The sequence below is a fragment of the Rhea pennata genome, chromosome Z, assembly GCF_028389875.1.
Source record: "Rhea pennata isolate bPtePen1 chromosome Z, bPtePen1.pri, whole genome shotgun sequence".
NCBI classification, from domain to species: Eukaryota; Metazoa; Chordata; class Aves; order Rheiformes; family Rheidae; genus Rhea; species Rhea pennata.
In genome coordinates this window covers 68,069,143-68,093,053 of record NC_084702.1, presented here as the reverse complement: position 1 = coordinate 68,093,053, position 23,911 = coordinate 68,069,143, and the positions used below count along the sequence as shown (strand labels likewise).

The 23,911-nt window shown below is 36.7% G+C and overlaps 1 protein-coding gene across 2 annotated transcripts in view; it reads left to right on the top strand.

Moving 5' to 3' along the window:
• The window catches only part of WDR70 (WD repeat domain 70), a 141,106-nt gene that overhangs the window by 100,547 nt on the left and 16,648 nt on the right, over positions 1-23,911 (top strand). For both annotated transcript variants that reach the window (XM_062599421.1, XM_062599420.1), the window contains exons 12-13: positions 5,939-6,023; positions 7,063-7,201. In XM_062599421.1, coding sequence (XP_062455405.1) covers positions 5,939-6,023; positions 7,063-7,201 — 224 coding nt within the window. The remainder of the gene's footprint in view (positions 1-5,938; positions 6,024-7,062; positions 7,202-23,911) is intronic.

Below are 23,911 nucleotides of genomic sequence, written 5' to 3'. Positions count from 1 at the left end.
TCTGGAGTTATTTTTACTAATTCCTCAAGCTGCTTCCTTATGCTATGTGCTTTTCTCTCCTAACTTGAATTTTTATTTAATTTATATTATAAGCACTATCAGGTGATGACATGAAGTGAGTGGCCAAAATATACTGGAATGGAAAAAAAATTGACATGTCCACAGGACAGGAAAAGAACCCGTGTTTTATTAACTTCAGATAAGACTTTTAGCTAAAAGTCTTAGAGAACAATAAAAGTTTTGAGAGGACAAAGACCTTTTTGAAGATTCATTCACTGCAGCATTGGATAGGGTGGTGCATGCTCAAGATAACTTTTAATCCAGAGGTTTGTCTACCCAGTATTTTGCAGGCAGGTGCAAGAATGCAGTCCAAGCTGTCTGGATGTAAACCAGCTGTAACCAGAAGCTATGTGTATGCATTAGCATGGCCCCAGGGCCAAATAAACAGGCCTAGTGTGAGACAGTATATGTTACTGCAGGCTTAGTGTTGTGCCTAACATATGTACATGACATCTGGTCAGTTTGGTGTGTGGACAAAATGAGGTTACATCTACAAAATACCGCAGTAGAAGTATCCATAGCTTGCAAACTCTCTGAAGCAGGAGCAGTGCTTCTGAGCAGCAGGCTGCAGCCTGCGGTTGTTTGCCCCATCCCTGAGTAACAGAGTGACACTCGTGGCTCTTACTGCCAGATGTACCTCCTTTGGGATGCCCTCCACCTGAGTTCCTTGTTTTCCTTCCCGGTTTCTAAGATCCCAAACATTAAGTTCCCCAGATCATGTCTTTCAGATGAGGATGGTGATCTCGTTGTCCTCGACAACCCTAGGCTTACTAGGCACTTGGCTTGTTTGTTAATACTCTTCAGCTAGATGAACGGGCCCTACCTAAGTAGGTGAGCTAAATACCCTCAACCCTGCTGGTCCTTACTGAACTGAACATTTACTATATGAGAATCTTCTCCTCTTTGGAAAATAGCTGAACCGTCCTTATTTATGTTCTGGGCTAAGTAAAATGATGGACCTGTCTCCCAGTGCTGTTGCCCCCAGAAAATGCACTCAGACATACCTTATATGATTAAAGAGAAATATCTGTATGTCTTTAAATATAAGCAACAAAAAACAAAATAAAACCCTCTGATGTGAGGGATATTCAGTAGTGCTGTCTTGAATCCTCCATTTATCTAAGTTCTCTCATGTTTTAGTTTATGAATATAGATCGTATAAATGTCCTTTGCTTATTTTAATTGCATGTGGCATTTTTTAATGCCGACTCTTCCTCCTGTTAACTGTCTCCACATTTTCTGTTATGTTAAACCGTCTTTAAATTATTTGTAGGCTAACTACCACATTTTTTTCTAAACTGTGTAAAATCCTGATTGATTATTCACAGAATATAACACTGTACAAAAATTTGACCCCTCACTGTGGTTAAAAAATGCTACTTTTATCCAGCATATTTGATTGCTTTAAAAAAGCTGTATGTATCCTGTCCTAAAAAATGAGGAGGATTCATACCTTATTTTGTCTTTTTCGGTTGGTGCTCTAATATGAGCATAGCTTTGGATCTGTACCAATAAAAGCAGATGTGGACCCAGCATTCATAGATTAATACACCTGCCAAGTGCTGAGCATCAAAGAGCAGATAGTTGTTTGGGGAATGGGGACTTTCACTGAAAACCTACTTGACTCTCCTGCATCTGAGGTAGATTCTGTGTCATATATGAGAGAGATGATGCAGCTGCAAGCACAAGGGAAAATGAAAAGTTAAGGAGCTGCTTATGAGAGTTCCTAGTCTTATTCTTGTTAGATACTAGGTAGTAACTTGACAGAAACTTAAGAAATTCATATTTTAACACACTTGTGACCATGAAAGGTTTTTTTTTTCTAACTGCAGTGAAGGTAGTATTTGGGAAGCATTTTCTTCAGCAGTGAGGAGGAAAGTAAGGACTTGAGATCCTATTACGATTTTTTTTTCCTCTGGGTGTGTACAGAATTTATGGAGTTAGTTTTTGTTGTTGCAATACGAAACCATGAAGTTATTAATTCCATGACTCTCATCAGAGCCATTTGTTTGATTTATTTTCTTCGACAGGAACAGTGTGCAGACCATCTGTACCATCTTAATCAGTTAATTTACAGAAGAAAATCAGTTCATTGTAGTTTAATTCAGTGAAAACTATTCACCTCTAAACCTATCAAACAGCTTAAGCAGATACGTGCTTTCTTAAGGGCTGAAAATTAAGTTTTTGTCTTTTTTTTTCCCTCTCTTTTTTATGTTTTAGATGACTTTCTTTTCAAAATATTCTGATGAAAAAAGAAGACATTTAATTATAAAGTTAGTTTAAAAAGTAGAAACATCTTGAGTACAGTGTCCTTAATGTTCAGGGATTGGGCAGCAGCATATGTAGTGAATTCCTATTTTGTGAAGAGTAATACATATTGCTGTTTGTGGTAAATACAAATATAAGCACTTTAAAAATCCAATGGTTTTAAATTAGCTGCTTCTCAGCAGTTAAAACCAAGGTTCATTTCAAACAAATACTAAAAATGCATTAATTAGCGTTAATGAGTTTAATCAACTACTTGTACTACTTGGAGTTCCAATAGCCTTCTCACAGTGTTCCAGTATTCTTCATTTCCTTACATACAGAGAGGAGGATATACTTAAATACTTGGCCAAGCTGGTATATCTTTCCAGTGGGTAAAATTTGGTGGGATTAGAGCTGTTACAAGTGTAAATGCTGAACTCCTGATTAGTGACATCCCCTCCCCAAGCTAGGTCCTAGCATTCAGCGCTTGGCTAAGGGCGAGCATGGTCCTGGCTTGGGGCACCTAATGCAGAAGTTCTTACATGTGGCTTCTGTGGTTGAACCATGCAGAATGCAAGAAGGATGTACCTTCCTGTGTCAGGTGCTTCTCGTTGTGTATAGTTTAGGCCTTCAAAAAAGGCTCTGAGTTCATAAACATACAGTTTCATGGTGCTGTCTTTCTCTATAGTCTTGTTATGCTATGCCTTTCCTTTGCTATATTAAAAAAAAATCTAATTTCCTATATTTCTTTGTTTTCCCCAGTGATCTTTGTGAGTGTCTGTCCTTGAGCTTTGCTTTCAACACAAGACTCCTCTTAAAATAGGAGCTCCTTGAAGGTTGTTGCTGACTTTGGATTTTATGAGTTTCTGGCAACACTTTATTTTGGCAGTGCTTTCACTTTGTTTGGGGCCATGTGCATTCATTTATTTATCTTCCTGGTCAGCATTCACTACAAAGAAAAATGTTGGACAAAGTCCTTGCAGTCTCAGTGCCCTGGCCTTATTTTGACTAAAAGCCATTTACAAAATACCTATCCTGGCTCACTGAAGATTTTTTCTCATAGCTTGTTCATACCTCTTGATAAATCTGATGCTCATTCTTATTGGGGTAACAATATCTGACCTGATCATATCAGTCTGGAGTCTGATTTTTGGTATGCTTCTTAATAAAATGATGAAGAACAGTATTGGAAATACTGTTGGAAATGCTATAGAAAAAAATTCTGCCAGCCTCTGGGAGAACTCTGCTATCAGGACAAATATTGAATGATCCAAAGGTGGACAAATTTGAATGCTTCATACTGAACTGCGCGACTTCTGACTTTGTGTCTTTCTTTAAAAGTAACTGTTTCAGCCATATGTGAAGTAGTTAAAAACTATTTTAGATCAGTAGTGCTGCATCATCTTGTAAAGAAGCATTAAGCATGGATGGATGCTATTGGAAACATCCTTGGTGTTGTGGAATATTAACATATTGTTTTCTTAGAGATAGTGATTTCAATTCCTAATGCAAATTAGATTTATACAAGAATGTCTGATTTGGAATATGCTACATTTTAATTAGAGGATGGCTTTGGGAAAATCTTACATTATTTTTAAAGATGATAAAAGTTTCACAGTATTAACCAAGTCATTCGCCTTGCATTTCTCCCTTTCCAAGTTCTTATGAGTTATTTCTGTACTATGGAAGAGAGTGTTGATTTGAAATCAGCCACAGTTTCTAGAGTCTTTCTGGCTTCTTCTAATTTTTTAAACCAACACAGTATACTTTCCTGTGAGCAGGAGAGCTGTATCTAAATGCCAGACTGCATCTCTCCTGCCAAAGCCTGGCAGGACTGCAGTTTGAAGATCATGTCAAGGCTCATTCCACTGGGAACAGCACAGCCTTGGCTGTTAGCCTTAGATCTCTCCCTATCCAGGAGATTTGTAGAGCAGCCAAATGGTATCCTTTGCATACATTTATAAAGTGCTGGTGCTTTAGATATAGCATCTAGACGATAAGTGTTTTTTTGTTGGGGGTGGGAAGGGAAAGGGAGGGCTCATGTTACAAGTCTCAATGCTTTGAAGTGTTTGAGATGGAGTCTACTATGAAATAATAAGAAAGCAGATATTCCCAAAATAGAGACTCAGCATTTTTCTTTCTTGTCATTTTTCAGCTCCCAACGAACAGAAATATACTCTGCTCTAGACATCATTTATTTAAGTTGTCCACTTCTTAAAAATATTTTGTAGTAAGTAGTTATCCTTGTCTTTAATATAAACATACATGATGTGCGAGGCCACACATTACTGCTTTCCCGGTAAAGGGTACTGCTGGCCTTGATTTCTTTTGTTACAGCTTGTCACAATTTTTACATTTTATTTCCAGGGCCACCTTTGAGCTCTTAATTTCAAAGACTGGAAGTCCACAGAATATTTTCAGACAACAGAAAATTACTTCCCTGTAAGATTTGGGCTTTGGAGGGAAGCAGGTCTGTGGATTACCAGTCACATGACTACCTCTCCTCCTGGGTCAGGAAGACTTTGTAACTTTTTGTCTAAAATTAGTCTCCTGATATAAATTAAATAATAAATCAAAATATTTTAATATAATAAATTCATATTTATTATATGAAATGTAGTTTAAAAACCCTTTTTCCCACCTTTGAAAGCACTGCAGCACTGATATTAAATGCAAAGGGATGTCTAGGTGCCTGAGTGAGGTGCCTCAGGGCTCAAAATTCTGTAACTCATCTCAAGCTAGAAATATGTATCCCAGAGGGATGGTCAGCAGAGATGTAAATCTCTCTGAGAATAAGTAACTAATCTCTCTCTCTCTTTCTTTCTCTCTCTCTCTCTCTCTCTCTTTTTTTTTTTTTTTGTTCTCACTTTGTTAATAAGTCATAACTTTTCAAAAGAGAATAAACAGTCTGACTTTTACTGGCCTACAGAGTCGCGCCATGTTTATCAAACACAGATGAGAATTGCTGTAAATGTCTTACTCTAACCTTGATTTTGGCTTTTATGGCCAAAGGTGTTCTGAAAGGGTGTGAAAAGGTTTCATTGCAGCAAGTGTGGGTTCACTTACTTGCCTTCTCTGCCTTCCCCAAGGAATTCTGCCTGATTCCAGGGCTTGTTCTCGATACTGAGATTGTAATTTGTTCCCATTTGTTGCTAAAGAAGCAGAAGGTCTTCATGTGCCTGTCATTCTTACAGGGCAGGTAGAAACCAGCCACACAGAACTTGTTTAACTTTTTAACTAATCCATCCACAGTAATATTGTAATTTCTGTTAATATCTTTAGCAAAATTTTAAATCTACTTATATGATTCTATGAAACCTCGCGAACACAGAGTAAGTTAGTGTTTGAGGAATTTGATTCTGATGTAGATAGTTGTTGTTGGTAGGAGAGATTGCTATGATGGAGTTGTTGAGAAATTCCTGGTCTGCTGGGGTGCCTCAGGAGGGAAGTTTCATAGCTGTTTAGGGACAAACGACTTTCACCTTGACCCCTGTTTTGAATGTTTCTTCTGTTATTCTCTTTCTTTTCCTATATCTTTTCATGTCTGAGTTAGAGGATGAAATTTTTTGCAGACGTCTACGTTTTTGACTTTAATTCTTTATTGCAAACTTTTGTCTTTCTTGTTTCACAGGAGATGATACTTTAAAGATATGGGATATTAGACAATTTAAAAAGCCTCTTAATTCAGCTGAAAGGCTGTCCAGCTTCTTTCCAATGTAAGTATGCTGATTTATTCCACCTAGTAGAAATAGCAGTGGTTGGGCTGAGCAGGAGGGAGTATAAGGGAGTTCTGTTTCTCAGTTCTCACTAGTTCTGGAACGCAGCAAGAACTCCGTATTCTTAGCTATTTTAGGACTTAACACTGTTTTCAAATCTCTGTTTTCTATGATAATTCTTAGCTAGCTCAACAGAGCTATGTTTGTTATATGCCACTTTCTGTCTCATACCTCTCTGGTCTAATTTGATTATAAACTTTTCAGAAGGAGGCCAGTTCATTGCTGTATGTATGTATAATGAGACATATAAATGAGCCTCATTCATTTATAATCTGTGATTAGTAAAAATGATTAGAGCTGGATTGAAAAGTAGACATAGCATAAAGGTGCAAGGTATGATTTCAAGTTATGATCAAGTGCTGGTGACTGGATTCTGTAGGACTTAAATATCTTGTTTTACTATATAATGCAGAAGTACTATATTTTTATTGGTATTACCTGCATTCCTACAGCTGTAGCACAGCCAAATTCAATTCTAAGGAAAATTTATACTTTTGAAATAAGATCTGGAGCAGGAAGGTCAGGGATAGATCAATCTTGAAGTCACAACCACTATATTTTGTAGCATTGACAGACGGAAGAAAAGTAAACAGACAAATATTTTTGGCCACTATGTAAACACACTGCTGTGCAGCATTGAGGAATATGTTATTAGTGAAAACAGACATCATGATGCATTTGTTTGCTTACTGAATGACGTTAACCAGATTTTCTGTTTGTTTCCAATGCTGAAGAGTATACAAGACTTCTGAGAGGAGGAGGATTTTGCAGGGTGGGGTTATTGGTTTGGTCATCAGTTTTGCATGTTCTGTGCAAAGCTGTCATTGTTAGCTGATGTCTGATAAAAGATTTTTTTAAGCTTTCTCTTAAAATTATTAATAAATAAAAAGAATTATTTTTAACGAATGTAATTTATAGGTATGTTCCATACATATTAATTATCAATTTGTTCAATATGATGGTTTATTTTCTGTTGCAGGACAGATTGCTGTTTCAGCCCTGATGACAAAATTCTTGTCACAGGCACTTCTGTTAAGAAAGGTGGTGGCAGTGGGAAGCTGTGTTTCTTTGATCGGGAGACATTCCAGAAATTGTATGAGATAGACGTTACAAATGCAGTACGTACTTTATTTTATTTTTCTTTATTCCACTATTCAAAATATGAATGAAATCATATTCATACGCTTTATTTTCTCTAAGCAGGTAGTCACCTATTAACTCTACTGTAATTTTTCTACTCCATTTTTAGGAGCAAGTGTGACTAATGTAGACTGCCCTGAATAAGTGCTATTGTCCTCTCAATTGAAATAAAAGAAAAGAAGGAAAAAAAGGCTCAGGAGAAGGTGTTAAAGCACTAAGAGATTCCTGCTTTGGTGTTACTATTTGTCAAGATTTTTCTGAAGCCTTCCAGAGCTGTAAAATGAGGCATAAACCCTAAAATGCTCACATACATGTTTATACTATTTAGTTCTCTAAGTAAAATGCCATATTGTGACAGAACCTCAACTTGCCCCTGAAGCTAGATTTACGATTACTTATAGAATGTATTTCAGTGGACTGTAGCTTGTGTAAACGCAACAATTTTGTGGCAAAATAAAAGGCATCACTAGGAAATTGTCTATCAAAAAATCCTATTCTTAATAGAAATATAAAATCCTAAAATTTTGAATCTGTAATACAGAAGAGTGTGCATGACTTGAACAGTTCATCTGTTTCCTTGTACTGAAGGAAAAGCTTAATATCATATTTTAAAAAAAAAGATCTTTTAACCTTTATAGCACAAATAACTGGACCATATAGATTATGACAATCAAAGTTGGGAGAAATTCAAACAGAGCTGTGATTGCTTAAGTTTGAGGCATTTCTAGGAGTTACTCAAGTCCATCCTAGCCAATTCTTTGTCACACTGTAGTGATTCAGGATATTGCTTTCTCCTTTGGTACTTTTCTTAACCCACCTGTTATGGTGCAGTGGTCTTTATTAGCAGAGTGCACCAAAACTGCTTCTACTGGAGTTCATTTACACTAGATTTACATTTATATTTACTTTTCTTTTCAAATCACATTTTCTGTTCTGTATTCATCCTACAAATTCTGTTTATAGCTGAATGTTATATCACTGATTTCTTTGGCAGCAAACTTGCAAATCACAGAAGTCATGGTAAAGCAGAAAGAGTGTGGCTTTCTGAAGCAAGGGAAAAACCCTATTTTTATTTTGAACAGATATGCACTAAATATTTTTCTACACTACATAGAAATTTTCATCGGAATTTTATTTAGTACTGAAGAATTTATCTAAAGGTAACCTAAATTGTATTTTCAGTTTTCCTCCTGTGGAACAGGCAAAAACCTTAAGTTAACTCTTAATGATTTCTAATGGATTTTCTTTTCTTTTCTTTCCCTATTATAACTTTTTTTGGAGACAAAATGTGAGTGCCTCAGTATCCCCTCTGAAATTTCATGACGGGTCAAAGGCAACTAACTGCGTAAGTTAGCATGGGAGGTAGATTCTCATAGGAGCTCTTCCGAGACACAGGAAATGAAATAGCTTAGCAGTTGTGCTTACAATGACTCCTTAGAGCTAAGTGTCTGGACTTGGTCATGTTGGCATCTTTATTTTGTGGTGGAGAGGTCAGTAATAGTGTGTGGAAATTTCTCTTTAGCTTTAAGATCTCAGGAATGAGAAGCTCGTAAATGATGGTGCCTTTTAGCCTTCATCTGTGAAAGAAATTAAATGGTAAGAATTACTGTTCATCAACTTATCTGCTCTGTTTTCAGAAGGAATATAATTTTCAAGGGCTGACATTCTCTCTCAGAAATACTTCTTTCTTTTTTTTTCTTTGAAATAGAGAGTCTTATTTACCTGCTTAGGTAGGTAATGCAATGGGAGAGTCCAGAATAAAGAGCTGAGAACCAACAGTAGGAAATTGTTGGAAAAACAAAACTAGATGATCTCTAGAGGTCCCTTCCAACCTTACTGATTCTATGATTCTATGAAGGGCCAGTAATTGGCTTCGCTGGGTCTGCTCATGCACTATAAATTTAAGTATGTGCACAAATCTCAGCAGGTTTGTAGTTTTATACTATAAATTATATAAGTGCTGATATTTATATAGTATTTTTAAAGACTAGTAAATTGCATCTATCTATTAAATTTTAGTGCTGTTGTCTGTCTTCATTTATAATTATAAAATTTAAGCCTGTTACTCACCTGCTTTGCATACACTGGATCAAATGAAACAATACTGGCAATAGTGGATGAAGAATTGAGACTCATATATGCTATTCTTATGACTTAATTTTCAGTGACCCAGCGCTAATAATACCTCTGAAATCAATCTGTCCAGCTTCCAACTTCAGCTACACATCTAAGAAAAACATAGTTAAACATATCAACTTCAGTCTAAAAGGAGGAAAATTATTATGTGGTGTTTTAAAATATAAGCAGTACATTTTTTTCAAGATACTTCTGTTGTGTCTTTCAGCTTTTTCAGTAGTTTTCTTCATGCTTTTCTCAAATTACAGTGTTAGATGAAATATAAACTATAAAAGCATTCTAAAAAAACAAATGCATTTTAAAGATGCAGGTGGTTTTTATAAGCAGTGTGTACTGCTTGCTGGAAAGATTGTTGGCCTATAAATTGATAGATTAGTATCTTCTGTGTGGTTTACCAAAGCATCTTTTAGTAGTTCAGTGATTAGTTGCTTGCATTCTGACTACTCTTAATTACCATTTTTTCCTTACAGTGTCTCAAGTATGCCAGCAGAGCCGTAAGGGTAGCTGAATATAAAAACAGTGTTGCCTAAGGCTTCAGTTTGTGTTCTGTAATTAATATTCTACTTCTTTACCTTTATATATAATCTGTACTTAAATATGTAATTTCAGTGTTTGTATTTTTGATACTAAGCATCACATATATGTAGTTACATTGTGCCAATATGTAGTAAAAGAGCACAAGTACCCAAGTATCTATCATAGCAAAGAGCTAGATCAGCTCTTCACCCTCATGAAAATACTTTCAATAATGTCAGATGGGTTTAGTCCAAACTATTGAAGAAAACAAGTATCATTAGTCATTTATTTCAATTATGAAATGAAAATAATAAGACCTTTTTTTTTATTTCCTTTGTTTTCACAAAGATTTTTTAAAGGAAACTCCAGTAAGCTTAGAAAATTGAAGAACCCTGAAAACAGTAAACATTATCTTAAACCTCCTTTGTAAATAGCAAGTGCAATTGGCCTGTGAATGAACCTAGGGGATAATGGGAAAATAGTTAATGGGAATGTTTGACCAAAGCAGTGTCTGACATTCCTTTCCATCATACCACACAAACCTTTTTTTCACCTTTTCTTTCAAGTTTTCATGGGAAAGCCCATTAATGCTTCAAAGTTGCTGGAGTGAAACCTTGTGGTTTTACTAATGGACTAGCAGCCTGATTAGTCTCTGCTGTTGTGACTGGCTATAGAATATTAATTTGCTTTTTATTTTGTGTATTAGTCTTTTATTTTTAGTCACAGTCTTTGGCTAAGCTCATGACTAAACTGTTGTGTCCCCTCTTGTATGCAGTCCCACCATGTAGGCACCAGGACTTCTTTAGAACTGAAGCTTGTCACATAAATAGTAATACTTTTTGAAGAAAACTAAAATTCTGATAGATACATGTAAGAACTGATTCAGACCACAGGCTTTATTTCTGGCCAGTGGCAGTGCGGCTGCAGAAGAATACATGAACAGTGCAAAGACACAGTGATGCTTCTCTGACCGTACTGTTCTGCCTCCGTCATCCGTGACTTAGAGGTACCTTGGTGCAGGTGTAGGGATTTTGCATTTAATAGCACTCGGTGGATTTTTCTTCTGTGATTTTTCTCAAGGAGTGAAGCGCCTATGTTGCAGTGTAAGGACAGCCTCGTTTACTTTTTGCAGATGAAACCGGAGCTCAGGGGCTGAAATGCCACCCTCTGCCCTCTCCTAAGGGGGCTGCTGTCAGGTGTGCAGTGCTGCAGCCTGGCGCTGGCTCCGGGTCTGCAGGTGTGATTTAAAACTGCAAGAGCTTTATACTGTGGCCATAGTTACACATGCTAAACCATACAGAATCCCTCTCTTCTTAGCAAGACTTGAGCTTTATGAAACAAGACTTCACCTTACTGTACTTGTGCAACTTTTTTAAAGCTGTTTTATCCACCTTTCTATCTTGACACAATAATATAAAATAAGAACTATTCTTTTGCCCTCACCCCAGATATCTACAGGAAAGCAATTAAACTGTCTCAGCTTGAGCATTTGAGGCTTATTGTGTGTGAAAGATTTCCAATTCAGTGCAAGGTATTTTTGCACTCCCTTTACATGGATGAGGAATATTAAACGTATCTTGGGAATTAAAACAGCTGTGAGAGGGTACAAAGCATGTGCATGGAAACTCAGAGGCCATTTCCCTTTGCTTTCCTCAGGTAGTATGGGAGAAAGGAAGACCTGCGGCATTCTTGGGCTGAGGTCTCATCTTTTGGGATGTTTGTAAGTGGGCTCTCTTTATGAAATGGAAGGGAGGTTCATAGTCAAATGTATGTCAAGGGGGATTTATTTTTGATTCTTACTTTGGCTATGCGAGTATGAGATCTTCATGGGAAGCAGTTATAAATACTTAGTGTATGGGAAACAGAGCTGGGTACACAACATTTCCCCCAATGTTAGATTATTAGATTAATAGAAAATAACTGTGGACAGCCACTTGAATCTCACTCACATGTCTATCACTCATTTGTCGGGTCAGATAGATCAACCAATAGTTATCCGTATTACAGACAAGATTGATTTTGGCAGCAGCAGAACAGTCGTTTTCCCCATATGGAAAGGAGATGAAGTATACCCTGTTACCGCCAGGCAAAGATGGGCGCTGAAAGAGAAGTTGTACAATTTAGAGAAATTGCTATTTTTAAATGAAAATGTAAATAATATTTTAATTTGAAAACAAGAACAGATGATGAGATTATGTGCATTAGACGAGGAAATGTGTAAGATTTTAAAATATCTCACAGGTTTTTGTAGATAAGCAACAATACAAAAGCATTGACTTACGGTTATTTTGTAAAACTTATTTCTGTTAAGAAAATTATTCAATATTTTCTTAGTTTCTCAAATAAAAGCAAAAGCTAAATTATTAAATACTTCTGAAAATATCTCCAAGGGATGTTTCAGGAAGGTCTTCTGAGACAAGCTATAAATAAAGCTTCTTTTTAGCTTAAAGAGTGAGAAGCAAAGAAGGAATAAGGAGTATGAAACTTCTAGCATCCTTTATGCACAGTTGATATAGCATTGCAGTATTTCTTTCCTTGACCTCAAACAATAGCATTTACTGTTTATAAGGTGCAGTAATATGGTAAAGGGCTTTTCCACTGAGGTCTGTTTCACTAAGATTTAAAGCTTTTACATATAGGAAAAATGAATTCTTTTGACTTCTGGAAGAGGTCAGCATCTACTTCTGTTTTTTAAACCATTTCTGTTATTTGAAAGGAAACTCTTAACAAGGAAGCACATACAGTATTCAAGGTCTGGTAAAATTTTGTGCTAATTAAAATACAAAATGCCTAGCATAAAATGTGAATGACAGCAAAGTACTTTCTTTTATAATGAAGTAACTTGTCACATTTTATTTTCTGCTTTCATAAATGTTAAGGCGATGTGGTCCATCCCTCCTTACATCCTGCAGCAGCATATACTTTGTTTTAGGAGAGTTGTCACTAGAGGTTTACACTGTGTGAGAAAGATAAACTGTGCAGCTTTTCTCACTGTAACAAACGGGTTGTATGTGGGAGTTGTATGCCTTAGTTTTGCTGTATATTGTGTTGAAAATATGGCTGCAATTCTGACCGAGCAGGTGCTTGAAAATGCCCTGCCTTGCAATTAAAAGGAAAACAGTTTGCCACCTAGATTGAAAGTCTCTTTTTCTTTTCATCAAATAAATAAAAAGTATTGTTCACTGTCTCAACTCAGTTTTTCACAATATGCTTTATAACCGTACCTTGAAAGATCTGTGATTCAGCATTGCCATCCATATATTTTCTATTAGAATCATAGAATCGGTGAGGCTAGAAGGGACCTCTGGAGATCGTCCAGTCCAACCCCCCTCCCTGCTCCGCAGGGTTATCTAGAGCATGTTAGACAGGGTTGCATCCAGGCGGGCCTTGCATATCTGCAGAGAGGGAGACTCCACGACCTCTCTGGGCAACCTGTTCCAGTACTTGAGATCCTGCTTTAAATTACTGTTCCCTGAAAATGTTTTTTTAGGATATTTATGATTTCTACATAGAAAATTGTAAATTTTATCTTACCCATTTCAGGTCCCTGTTCCATTGAATGTTTCCACACATTTTCTAAATCACATTTCACAAGGGAAAAACATTATTGTTGCTTCCTTTACTACTATATTCTCATGAGTATTTTAAATCTAATGATAGCAGGTCACTACACTCTAGATATTCCCTAACCTCCCACAATATTTATTATATTTGGCTCTTTTCCTTGGATGATGTCCAGAGGAATCTCAAATCTGAAGATTTTTGCAATTGGGGCTTAAAGCAGATTTTTAATGTAATATTAGCATATTTTTACTGTGTGTGCAGACTTTTCTTTCTGGATCAGAGCTTACATAGTATCAGTGTATAAATCTTAACCATATTTTTGTTCCAAAGAAGAGATAAGGTGGAAGCAGAATGTTAGTCTTTGTTGTTCAACTTCCAAGACATTTAAAATGGTTTAATTCTAAATCTATTATTTAACCTTATTTTTGTTGTTGTTAATGCAGTATGCTTTGCATAAATAAGCCTATGTACTACATAAGGGAAAAAGCAAGCTAATTAACAATAAAGCAGTTTTCTAAAAGCTGTTCAAGACTACATTTTTTCCCTCCTCTGGTCTGTGGATGCAGCCAGGAGGCAGAGCAGCCCTTCCCAGATACAGCAGCACGGCAAACCAAACTTGGCTTGTGGTTTCTGGGTCACCACTGTGCAGTAAGACACCAGTGAAAAGAGATTACAGAGTGTGCAGTGGGAATTAATGTTGCCTCAGAGCAGCATCATCTTTCTGTGTTTCTTAAGGCAGAACTTCTGCTGTTCTTGGAGGGGAGCAGACAGTCGGTAGACTTGATGGGCCATGCAGAAGATCTACAGAGAAAGCAAAGTGACTGTAGAAGGAGAAGAAGAAACGTATCCATATACAAGTCTTTCTTTATGATGCTAACTTTACTGATTGATTTTACTTTCCACTGTGCATGTCAGTTATCATTATTAGTAATCTTCGATTATTATGCAGAAGTATTGGTGTTTCTACAGATAAGATTGACCTTAGGTTCAGGTTAAAAGACTGAGTAGTTTCTTGAATTTCTTCAGTTGCATAATATTGCAGGGTAAGTGTCTCCTTGTACACTTAAGGACAAGTGCACTGAAATACTTGTTTAAAACTCTCTTAGACCTGTTTTTGATCTTTGTTGAGTATGAGGCCATGAGATGGAGGAAATAACACTATTTCCTTTTGAAGCTTTCAGATCCTGAAAACAGGCAGGAGTCACTCTGCTGCCTTTAAGTTAGAATGCTTCCAGGCCTTTCCTGCAGCCCAGTGTGATGAGATTTTAGTATATGAGACATTTCTCCTCTCTTTTTTTAACAAGTAGTGATATGGTATGCATTCTTACTGGAATGCATTTCATTAGCATTAGCACAGAAGTTTTCAACCTTTGTCTGTGAAATCCATGGGCTACTTCAACATGTCTGTGAAGGAAAACTAGATTTGCATACTCTTTACAGCAGTCTCTATACATATTTTCAAATATGTATATTGAAAATACATATTCTCTCTATATATATTTTCAAAGTTTCTAAACAGGTCATACCTTTATTATAAAATGGAGAATTTTGAAAGCTGCTGCTGTAATATCTTTCCTAAATGTAGAATTTGTTTAAAAGTGATGAGTAGCCCGTATCTGTGGGATGGGGAACAATTGTTGAAGGATTTTGGAGTAGTGAGAAACTGGTTTCAGCTGTTAGTATCCAGACATTTTAGTGTTTTATTTAAGGACATAGAAATCTTTTGAAATAAGTACGGATTTCCTGAAATAACTTTATACGTCTCCTTTCATTTCTGGGAAGACATATTACTAAAGTCAGAAGAACTTCCGTTGTGCGAGTTCCAGAGCTATAGAAGGTTAGCTTGGAAGGCACACTGCGATTTGATCCTTCAGTTCAGCACAGGCTTGAAATTGCTTACCCCTTTAAAATATTAAGATAGTTTCATATAGCTTATGCTATCTGGTAATGTTTTTTAGAAAGGAATTACTGTTTCATTAAAAAATAATAATAAGCTAGTAAAGCTTCCTAAGCAGCAGGAATTGCTTAATTATGATTTAAACTTGTGCATCTTTCAAAAATACTGCACTGCATAAACAATTCTTTGCCGTGAATATGTAATTTATTATTGGAGCAAAGACAGAATAGTAAACTAAGTAAACTAGTAAGACTTAAGTAAACTAGTTGCATACATACTTACACTGATTTTGACACACTGGGATTCTTTCATCAGTGTCAGAACTTATAAAAATTACAGTACAGACAAATATTCAGTTCAGTCAGATAAGCCCCATTTGGCCGCCGCTGTAGTGACCTGTACTTAGAGAGTCCATGACCACTGTCAGCATGTCTTTTCACACATTGAGTGTCTTCCCTGCTGACATGCCACTTATCTGGGCAGCCAAGTGCAGCAAATCAGAACCAGGCTGTTCAAACAGAGCCCGTCACATACCGTCATGGCCACTGGAGCAAAGCTGCCACTTAGGAAAGAGAGAGAGTTTGTTTAAGTTTTTCTTTTACTAACTGAAAATATTTTCTTAGATCAGCAGCTCTTCCTGTGACTTTTTTATTGTATAGATTCAGAACAGACTCTGAAGCTGCATTATGTTTTTATAGGACAGAAAAGGGGGAAGAAGTGAGGGAGAGCATAAAGCTTTGTTTTTGTTTCTGTTTGAGTTTTTAGGTACCTTCAGAGCTAAACCCGATCTTTCAAAACTAAGATTCTAAAGATTTGTTGGACAATTCTAGGAGTTTTTATGTGATGTATTCTTTCCACACTAGACATATTTAATTTGGCCTCCAGAATCCTTTTCCCTGAGGAACTGGAGAGTTTTATAAAAGTAGCACAACATGCTGTAACACAGATCCTCCTCGTGTTGCTCCATTTAGTTTTCTGCTTTTCTTCTGTAGTTATTTTGGCCATTGTAGGCTACAGGGATTCACCTGACCAAATATAGATGTCTACAACAGATTCAGTCAACATAGGCTCCCTTTCTAATCATCAGTGAGAAATAACAGATCCAGACTGTGATTTATCTCATCCTAAAATAGATATCTAAACCAGGTTAGATGAAGGCCACTCTAAAAATGCTGATTTCTCTACATTGATTTGAAAGGGAGGCAAGTGTTTTAGATATGTAAAGAATAGACTTCTAAAGATTAGAGGTATAGACATCTTAAGTTTGGTGAGGTAAGTCCCACCTAAGATCCTCACTTCTCTCAACTGATACTGATTCACCTGTGCTAAGGCATTGGAACATTTCATCTGTCTCACTCTGACCTTGCCAATAGCAAAGTAGGAGACTTCTGCTCTCATTTCTATTGATTTATGGCTGTATGCAATTTACAGTAGCACTGCAGAAAAGCATTCCCACTCCATGAAAGGACTCTGCTAGCTGAGAGAGTCAAGCATAAGCTCTCTCACTTAAACCTGATTTCCAAATGTAACTGTCCAAACATCATCAACTTCACCTTCAGATTGTAGAATATTATCTAAATATGAAAAAAAAATTTTTTTTAATCAGTAGAAACATCACATCAAGGAAACATCAAAAATTGTACAGTCTTGCTTGAACAGGTAGAGATGTATGGAAGTCTAGAATTTGCATGTTCCTTTTCCATTTTCAGTATTAATCTTTAATTAGCAATATTTTTTCTAGTGGTAAATTATCATCATGTGACAAATAACTGCCAAAGGAAATTGGTCACTTTCGTTCTTTCCAATTTACATGTGGGATGTTGGCTGCACACTTGCCACAGGAGAGAGCACAAAAATCATTTATTTATCATCATCCTTCAGCAGAGATTTCCATTCTCTGACAGTAGTGTTCTCTAGGTGTGAATATTCCCTGTTTACACGTTTTTTTGTATATTCTTTTAAACAAACAATTTTCTTTCAGGGCACAGCTAGTAGCTGTGGGGGCAGACATGAATTTACTGAACTTCTCAGCCTAAAAATCTGGTAACTGCGGTCTGACTAATCAGTTCCAAAATTCTGGAGGAACTGTATAAGAAGGATGAGAGTCTATCTGAGAATTATCTGTGAAGAATGAGAGGCCGTACCTGAAGAGAAGGAAAAATTAAGGTTTACTCCAGCAGCGCATAACTCATGTGGAAGCATGTTTTTCTTCCTTTATCCTGTATAACAGAGGAGCTTTACTTGTGAACTTTGAAAAGCTGATACGTTATCATGTATTATCAGAAAACACACTTCATATGAAGTGTTCATTTTCAAAGACAAATGTATGGGATTTAACCTTAAAATTTAACTATCTTTAGGAAAAAGAGGTTGATTCCAAAGAAAACAATGCCTGATTAAGCTGAGAAGCAGTAAGACCTCCTGAAGGAGGGAAAAGAAAGTAAAACATCTTTGTAAAATATGATCCCATTTAATTTTCTTTTTGTTTTGCAGTAGCAAAGAAAGACTGTTAGCCTCATTGAGCTAAGCACTGCAGAAATGTATGGTGATTCCTCTTTATGCCAAAAATATCAGCCCTTGGAATTTCTCAGAAAGTGGTGAAACTTAATATCATGTCAGTCTTGCAACAAATAATGACCTCCGTATTGCATTAGATTAGCACGTGCATACCCCCCCCAACTTGTGTGCGTATGTGTATAATAATATCTTGCTAATAACAAAAGATTAATTGTTTTCTTGGATGTTTGTATACATCTAAAAGTAGTTATGTTCTGTTGGATCCTGATCAAGCTTTCAACTGAAATGCGAAAAATAAGAAACTAGTGCTTCAGCTCATGGACAGATAAAATGTTAATAGTAGGAATAGCAAGACAGCAATGGAGGAAGCCTTAATTTTCCCTAGCACTCTGGCAGAACAGAATGAGAGAGGATAGAGATGAATAGGACAATAGAGATGAATAATTTCAAGAGGCCATCTTTATGCCTGCTCTCCTTGTTTTGTTACATAACAGGCAGCCTTACATTTTGGTAGATTGGAAAGATACTAATAAAATAAAATGGTGGTTCAAGACCTGGAATGTGGCAAGAAAATATTTTCAGGCATAAGCATTAAAGTCTGTTTGAAAGCTCTACATGCTTTGTAATATGTAGGAGCTAGGAACAACTGCTGTATTTTCTCATTTTTTTTCTTGATGCTGTTTTATTTAGGTTTTCCTTTAGTTTATTTTTCCTTACAGTAAGAAATTTAGGTAGATATTAAGTACTTCAGGGAAGCAGAAAATATTACAAGAGTCTTGTAATGAACTAATACTTACATCCTTTAAAAAAATTTAGGAATATGTAGCTTGAATCATAATTTTAAAACCCTATGAATGCTTTGGTTACTTTTTGTATATAGTGTACTGCAATATTGCTGTATATACAAGATACAAGAAATGTTGCTTTATATGCTTATAACCATGTATAGTTTCTACTAGCCTTTAAGCCTTTTAAAATGACTAATTCTCTTTAAAGCTGCATCGGTTACTATTGAAATCTTTAGGGGAAATTTTCTTAAAACAACTGAGCCAATGTTGCAACTTTCAGTCACTGAAAGTGGAGTCCTCCTCCCCTCCTTTGGCTGTATGTTCTCACTTGTTCCTTTGTATATCTCTGTCTCAGATTTTAGTCATCCCACAGTGAAAAGCCACCAGCAAAAAGCTGCCTCAGAAAGTTAAGAAACAGAACAAAACAAAACAAACCTTTTCTGCCGGTTCAGCACGCTGAAGCAGCTGCCCCCACTCAGCAGAATTCTTTGCCTGGTGGGACTGGACTGTGCAGAAGGGGAGAAGGGGGAGTAAGCTGTTAACTTTGGCTTTGCCGTCGCAGGAAGCCTTGCCGTTCCATGCTGATAATACCCGTGGTGCATCTGTCTCCCACAGAGTAAGAACTTAATGCCGCTGCCTTTTGGCTGCACCCCACAGTCAGAGGTTTGCCCAGGGGACAAAAGGGATTTCTGCCCCAAGTGCCTCCCCTGCTGCTTTTGATGGGTGCAAGAGTAGAAAGCCCTGATCTCTAGAGGAGCCTTTTCACTCCCTTGGTAATGAGCAGCAGTCTCTTCCAGCAGCTGAGGTTAGAGGATTGATGCTGTTTCTGAGCATGGAAGGAAACTGCTGAGCAGAGGAGACAGCAGGATACAGGGTACTGTGACAGGTGTGGGGAGTTCTGTAGTGCCAGAAGAGAGTGGAGTAGGAGGTGGGCAGTCTGCAAGGAGAGCAAGCTGGTGCAAAAGAGAGAGGGACCCTATTGGCGTCCCTGGGAAGCTTCTCAGAACACACTCAGACCCTTGCCGGTCTTTCTTCCATCTGAAAACTCTGCAACTATTTCTCATCCCTCTTGAGAGAAATTTCTTAACCTTTCGTAGCCTTCATCCCCCCAAACATGCACGACCCCTCTAAAACTTCTCTTCATGTTGGGTCTGCTCTATCCATTTTGTAAAATTGATTTTTTTTTTTAACCTCAAGCATGGGCCAGAAAGCTATTTTTGCCTACACTGCTGCTGTCTTGAACCGTCTTTGTAACTAGAGATCCAGTAGAGTTCTTGCAGTCCTTGACATCAGAGTTTGTAGTTTTATGACCTTATGAGCTTTGTGGTTTCATCTTAGAGGTAAATTTTCCATTTCTATCCAACAAGTCATTTTAATCTTTTCTTGCTGACCTTGTAAAATGCCCTCTCTGATTGTTTGCTTCTCTAGAGGTGTTAGACCAAGTGTTCTGGATAGTTTAAGTTGAGGTAATTAGCTTTTGTCTGCAGAGAAATGTTTCAGTTATTCTTTGCTTTGCTTATAAAACAGAGGTATATTTCTAGAGTGGAATAAGTGTTCCATTCTGTGTTGCAGAGAATTCTGATTCTGGCTTCAGTTTCACATTCAGAGGCACTACTGTTTAATCCCATTGGAGCACAATTAAGTGCGTAGTACCAGCACAGCCATTTGTGTGATTGTCTAGCAAGCCAAATATGAGAATTAGCTTTAGTAGAAAAAAAATTAATAGAAAAAGTTACTTGGAGTAGCTTACTGCTTACCTGAACCAACAGCTCTGCTCATGTGATGCACAGGGCTATTTAAGAAGCATCCCAGCATTGCACATGAATGGGGACTGCACATGTTTCAGAATGGAGGAAATGCAGGTAAAGTGTGCCTCAGGGAGAAAAGATGTAATTGCCTTTGCCTGACATCTTTTTATGTATATATGAGCTATCTGGTTGAAGTTTATGACATATTTTTAAGCTTTTCTAAGTTATTGCAGATAAAATTTTGTAAAACTGGACTTTTAAAAGATTCAGGAGTCTGAAGTATAGTGTTTCATTTTTTTAAAAAAAGTAGGCATGTATTGGTCTGGTATGAGATATTTTCTATTTAAAATAATGGTGTAGCTACTTTAGAGAAAAGTATCACTGGTTTCAGGAACAATCAGTAATCTGTTTCTATTTTATTAGGTAATTGTTTAGGAAAATAAACATTTTGGTCCAGATTATAGCAAAGATGACTTTAAAAGTTATTTTATTTCACTCTAAGTCAGTATTCCAAGATAATCTGTTACCTGAAAATCGTGATGAAGGCCTACTGTCAATAATATGCAATGAATCTGTCCTAAGTTCCTTTCTAATCACACTAAAGAAGGTGAACTTGGACTATTTCTCTTTGTTAACATTTTTAACATTCTCACTGCCTAACTTCACAAAAATATTTTCCCAATCTTCTCCCAGTATATCCCAAGACTATCTATTGCATTTATGTATACAACAGACCTTAGCCAAGTCTCTTCAGATTAACTGCATTTGAAGAAATGAATGACAACATTAATACAAAATAAGAACAAAAGTGCCAAACAGCTTTTAAAACATTACTAGCACTTGTCCTTTGTAAGTGCTGTATTTGTAAGTATTGTATTGTTATTTTAAGGTAGATTAATCTTACTGTCACAAAGCTGGGCAAAAAAAATCTCTTTTGGCCAAGGTGAAATTATTTTTATGACAGGCTTCCAGGACTTCATCTTCCGAAGATGTCCCATACATTGAAGTATTTTTTATAAAGTGTTGAAGATGTTTACATGATGATACATTCTGCATGTTATCATTCTTATTTATTATACTATATTATTTTCCTTTTGTAAAGCTGGGAGAGGACCTGAAATTTTATGGAGTTCAGAATCTATATCACTTTGTCTTTATTTCAACTTTGTTATGAGAAACTGTTTTGGTCTTTCTAGGTTGAATGTTTGAATCTAAAATTAGATTAGATCTTTCTAGGTTGAATGATTGAATCTAAAATTAGTTAATTTAAGTTTTTCATTATTACTCTAATGTTCATATTTTCTGAGCCTTGAAGCTAGCATCCATTGAATTTTCATGCAGCCAGTACTAATGGTTAATCTGGTCTTCTGTGCTGAGTTTCTATAAAGCACTGTCAAGCTAATTCCCTTCTCCTGTTTTACTTCTCTGATAAAGCATGAAATCACCTTGGTAAGTGCAGTGAGAGATTGTAGTTTGCTTTTATCTCCTGTGGTTAGTGCTTCCAGCCTAAACTCTTGTCTCAGGGGCAGTAAAAGCTTAAGTACTAGCTGGTTCATTCTGGGTTCCACTGTAAGACCCAATCTTAAAATCAAACTGGTTATTAAAAAAAAAATCATTGTGGATTTTGGAATTAGAATTCAAGTCAAATCCTATTTTCCTCTGAGAGAAACAAAAAGCAGCAGCCAGAGGTATTTATATCAGACAAAATAACATTGCAAACAGGTCAAGGGAGGCAATTACTGCCTTCTGCTCAGGAGTGCTAGGTCCAGTTCTCGGTTTCTTGGTACAAGAGAGGCACGAGCATATTGGAGCGAGTTCAGTAAACAGCCACTAAGACGATTAAGGGACTGGAGCATCTGCTGTATGAGGAGAGGCTGAGAGTGCTGGGGCTGTTTAGCTTGGAAAAGAGAAAGCTCTGGGAGGATCTTATCAATGTTTATAAATACCTGATGGGAGGAAGTAAAGAAGACAGAGCCAGACTCTTCCCAGTGGTGATCAGTGACAGGACAAGAGGCAATAGGCACAAACCAAAACACAGGAAATTTTATTTAAACATAAGAAGAAACTTTTTTTGTGGTGAGAATGGTTAAACATTGGAACAGGTTGCCTGGAGAGGTTGTGAAGTCACCTTCCTGGGAGGTGAGTATTCAAAACCGTACTGGATGATCTCCTGAACAATCTACTCTAGTTGGCCTTGCTTTTAACAGAGGATCAGACTAGATATATCCAGAAGTCCCTTCTAACCTCGCCATTCTATGAATCTGTAAAATCTTGTATCAATAGGCAGGTGTCTGTCTATGTGCATGGGTAGGTCAGGTGGGAGAAATGCGTCTTTTCCTGCCAGGAACACTCTGTTCCCGTGGAGGACTAGGGGGCAGGACATTCTGTGACGATAATTTTGTTTTGCATTCCTGATGATAAAGATATCTATCTGATTTATTTTAAGTGTAAACAGTAGGAGAGTTAAAGTTATTGGTGCAAGGCTGCTGTGTTTAGGAATTAACTATTTTTGCATGATAAAGATTCCCACTCCCTTACCTCATTCCCAGTGTTAGCACCTAGTCTGCAATGATCCCTCTGCTGATAGATGTTTAAAATGTTTACTTCTTTGGGGTTAGCTGACTGAAAAAGATTTTCAGGATTTACTTCAGGATTTCAAAATTTTTATCTTGTTTAAGATATTATCCAATTCTGAAACAATCTGAAAATCCACCTTAGTAGTTTTTACTATTTTTTACAAAGTAGGCTTATAAAAATTAATTACTTGCATGTTCAGACTTTGTATTTGTTTAGTTTTAAAAATATTATATTCTGGACACATTTTACAGTTTCAGAAGGTTTATAGTGCTGCATTTTTATGGCAGCTTCTTCTGCCTACTCTGGTGCATGTGCCATGGTGGTTTTAAGTGTGCTGTGCGTGTTTGACAAGTTAGAAACTTAGCAATCCCCATCGGTGCTGAGGCACATTGTCTCAGGCTTTGTTTTTTTTTTGGCTGGTATCCAGTACCATGCTGTAAAATACATTTACTTGACAGTAGAAAGTGGAGAACCACATTAACTACGAAGTTTAAAAATGCTGGCTAAACACATGCAATAAATATTAATAAAAGAAAAGGCCACCCACCTTTGACCTTCAATATTTGTTATTAGCTTTGTGTGTTCTAGAATTACTGTAACGTTTGAGTAATAGGATTACATAACAGTGCGTAGAAATCTTTGTTTAAACCAAACAACTTATTTATAACCCTGTATTGATTATTTTGGTAACACATAGCAGGGATTATAGCAATAATGAATTAGAAGAATTTTACTTTGTACTTCCTATTTATCTCTGAAAAGATCATTGTCCTTTGGCTCAAATCATGTTTATTTGTGCCTGTGGGTAGCATGCTGTTGTGTGTGTATGCATGCAATGGGCATGATGCTTTATGGATATACCTTGTAAAGAGCGATCAGCTCATTCTTGTAAGCTCATATCTCAATTTTTTCTTTTTAGCAAGAATACCAAGCAGATAAACCATT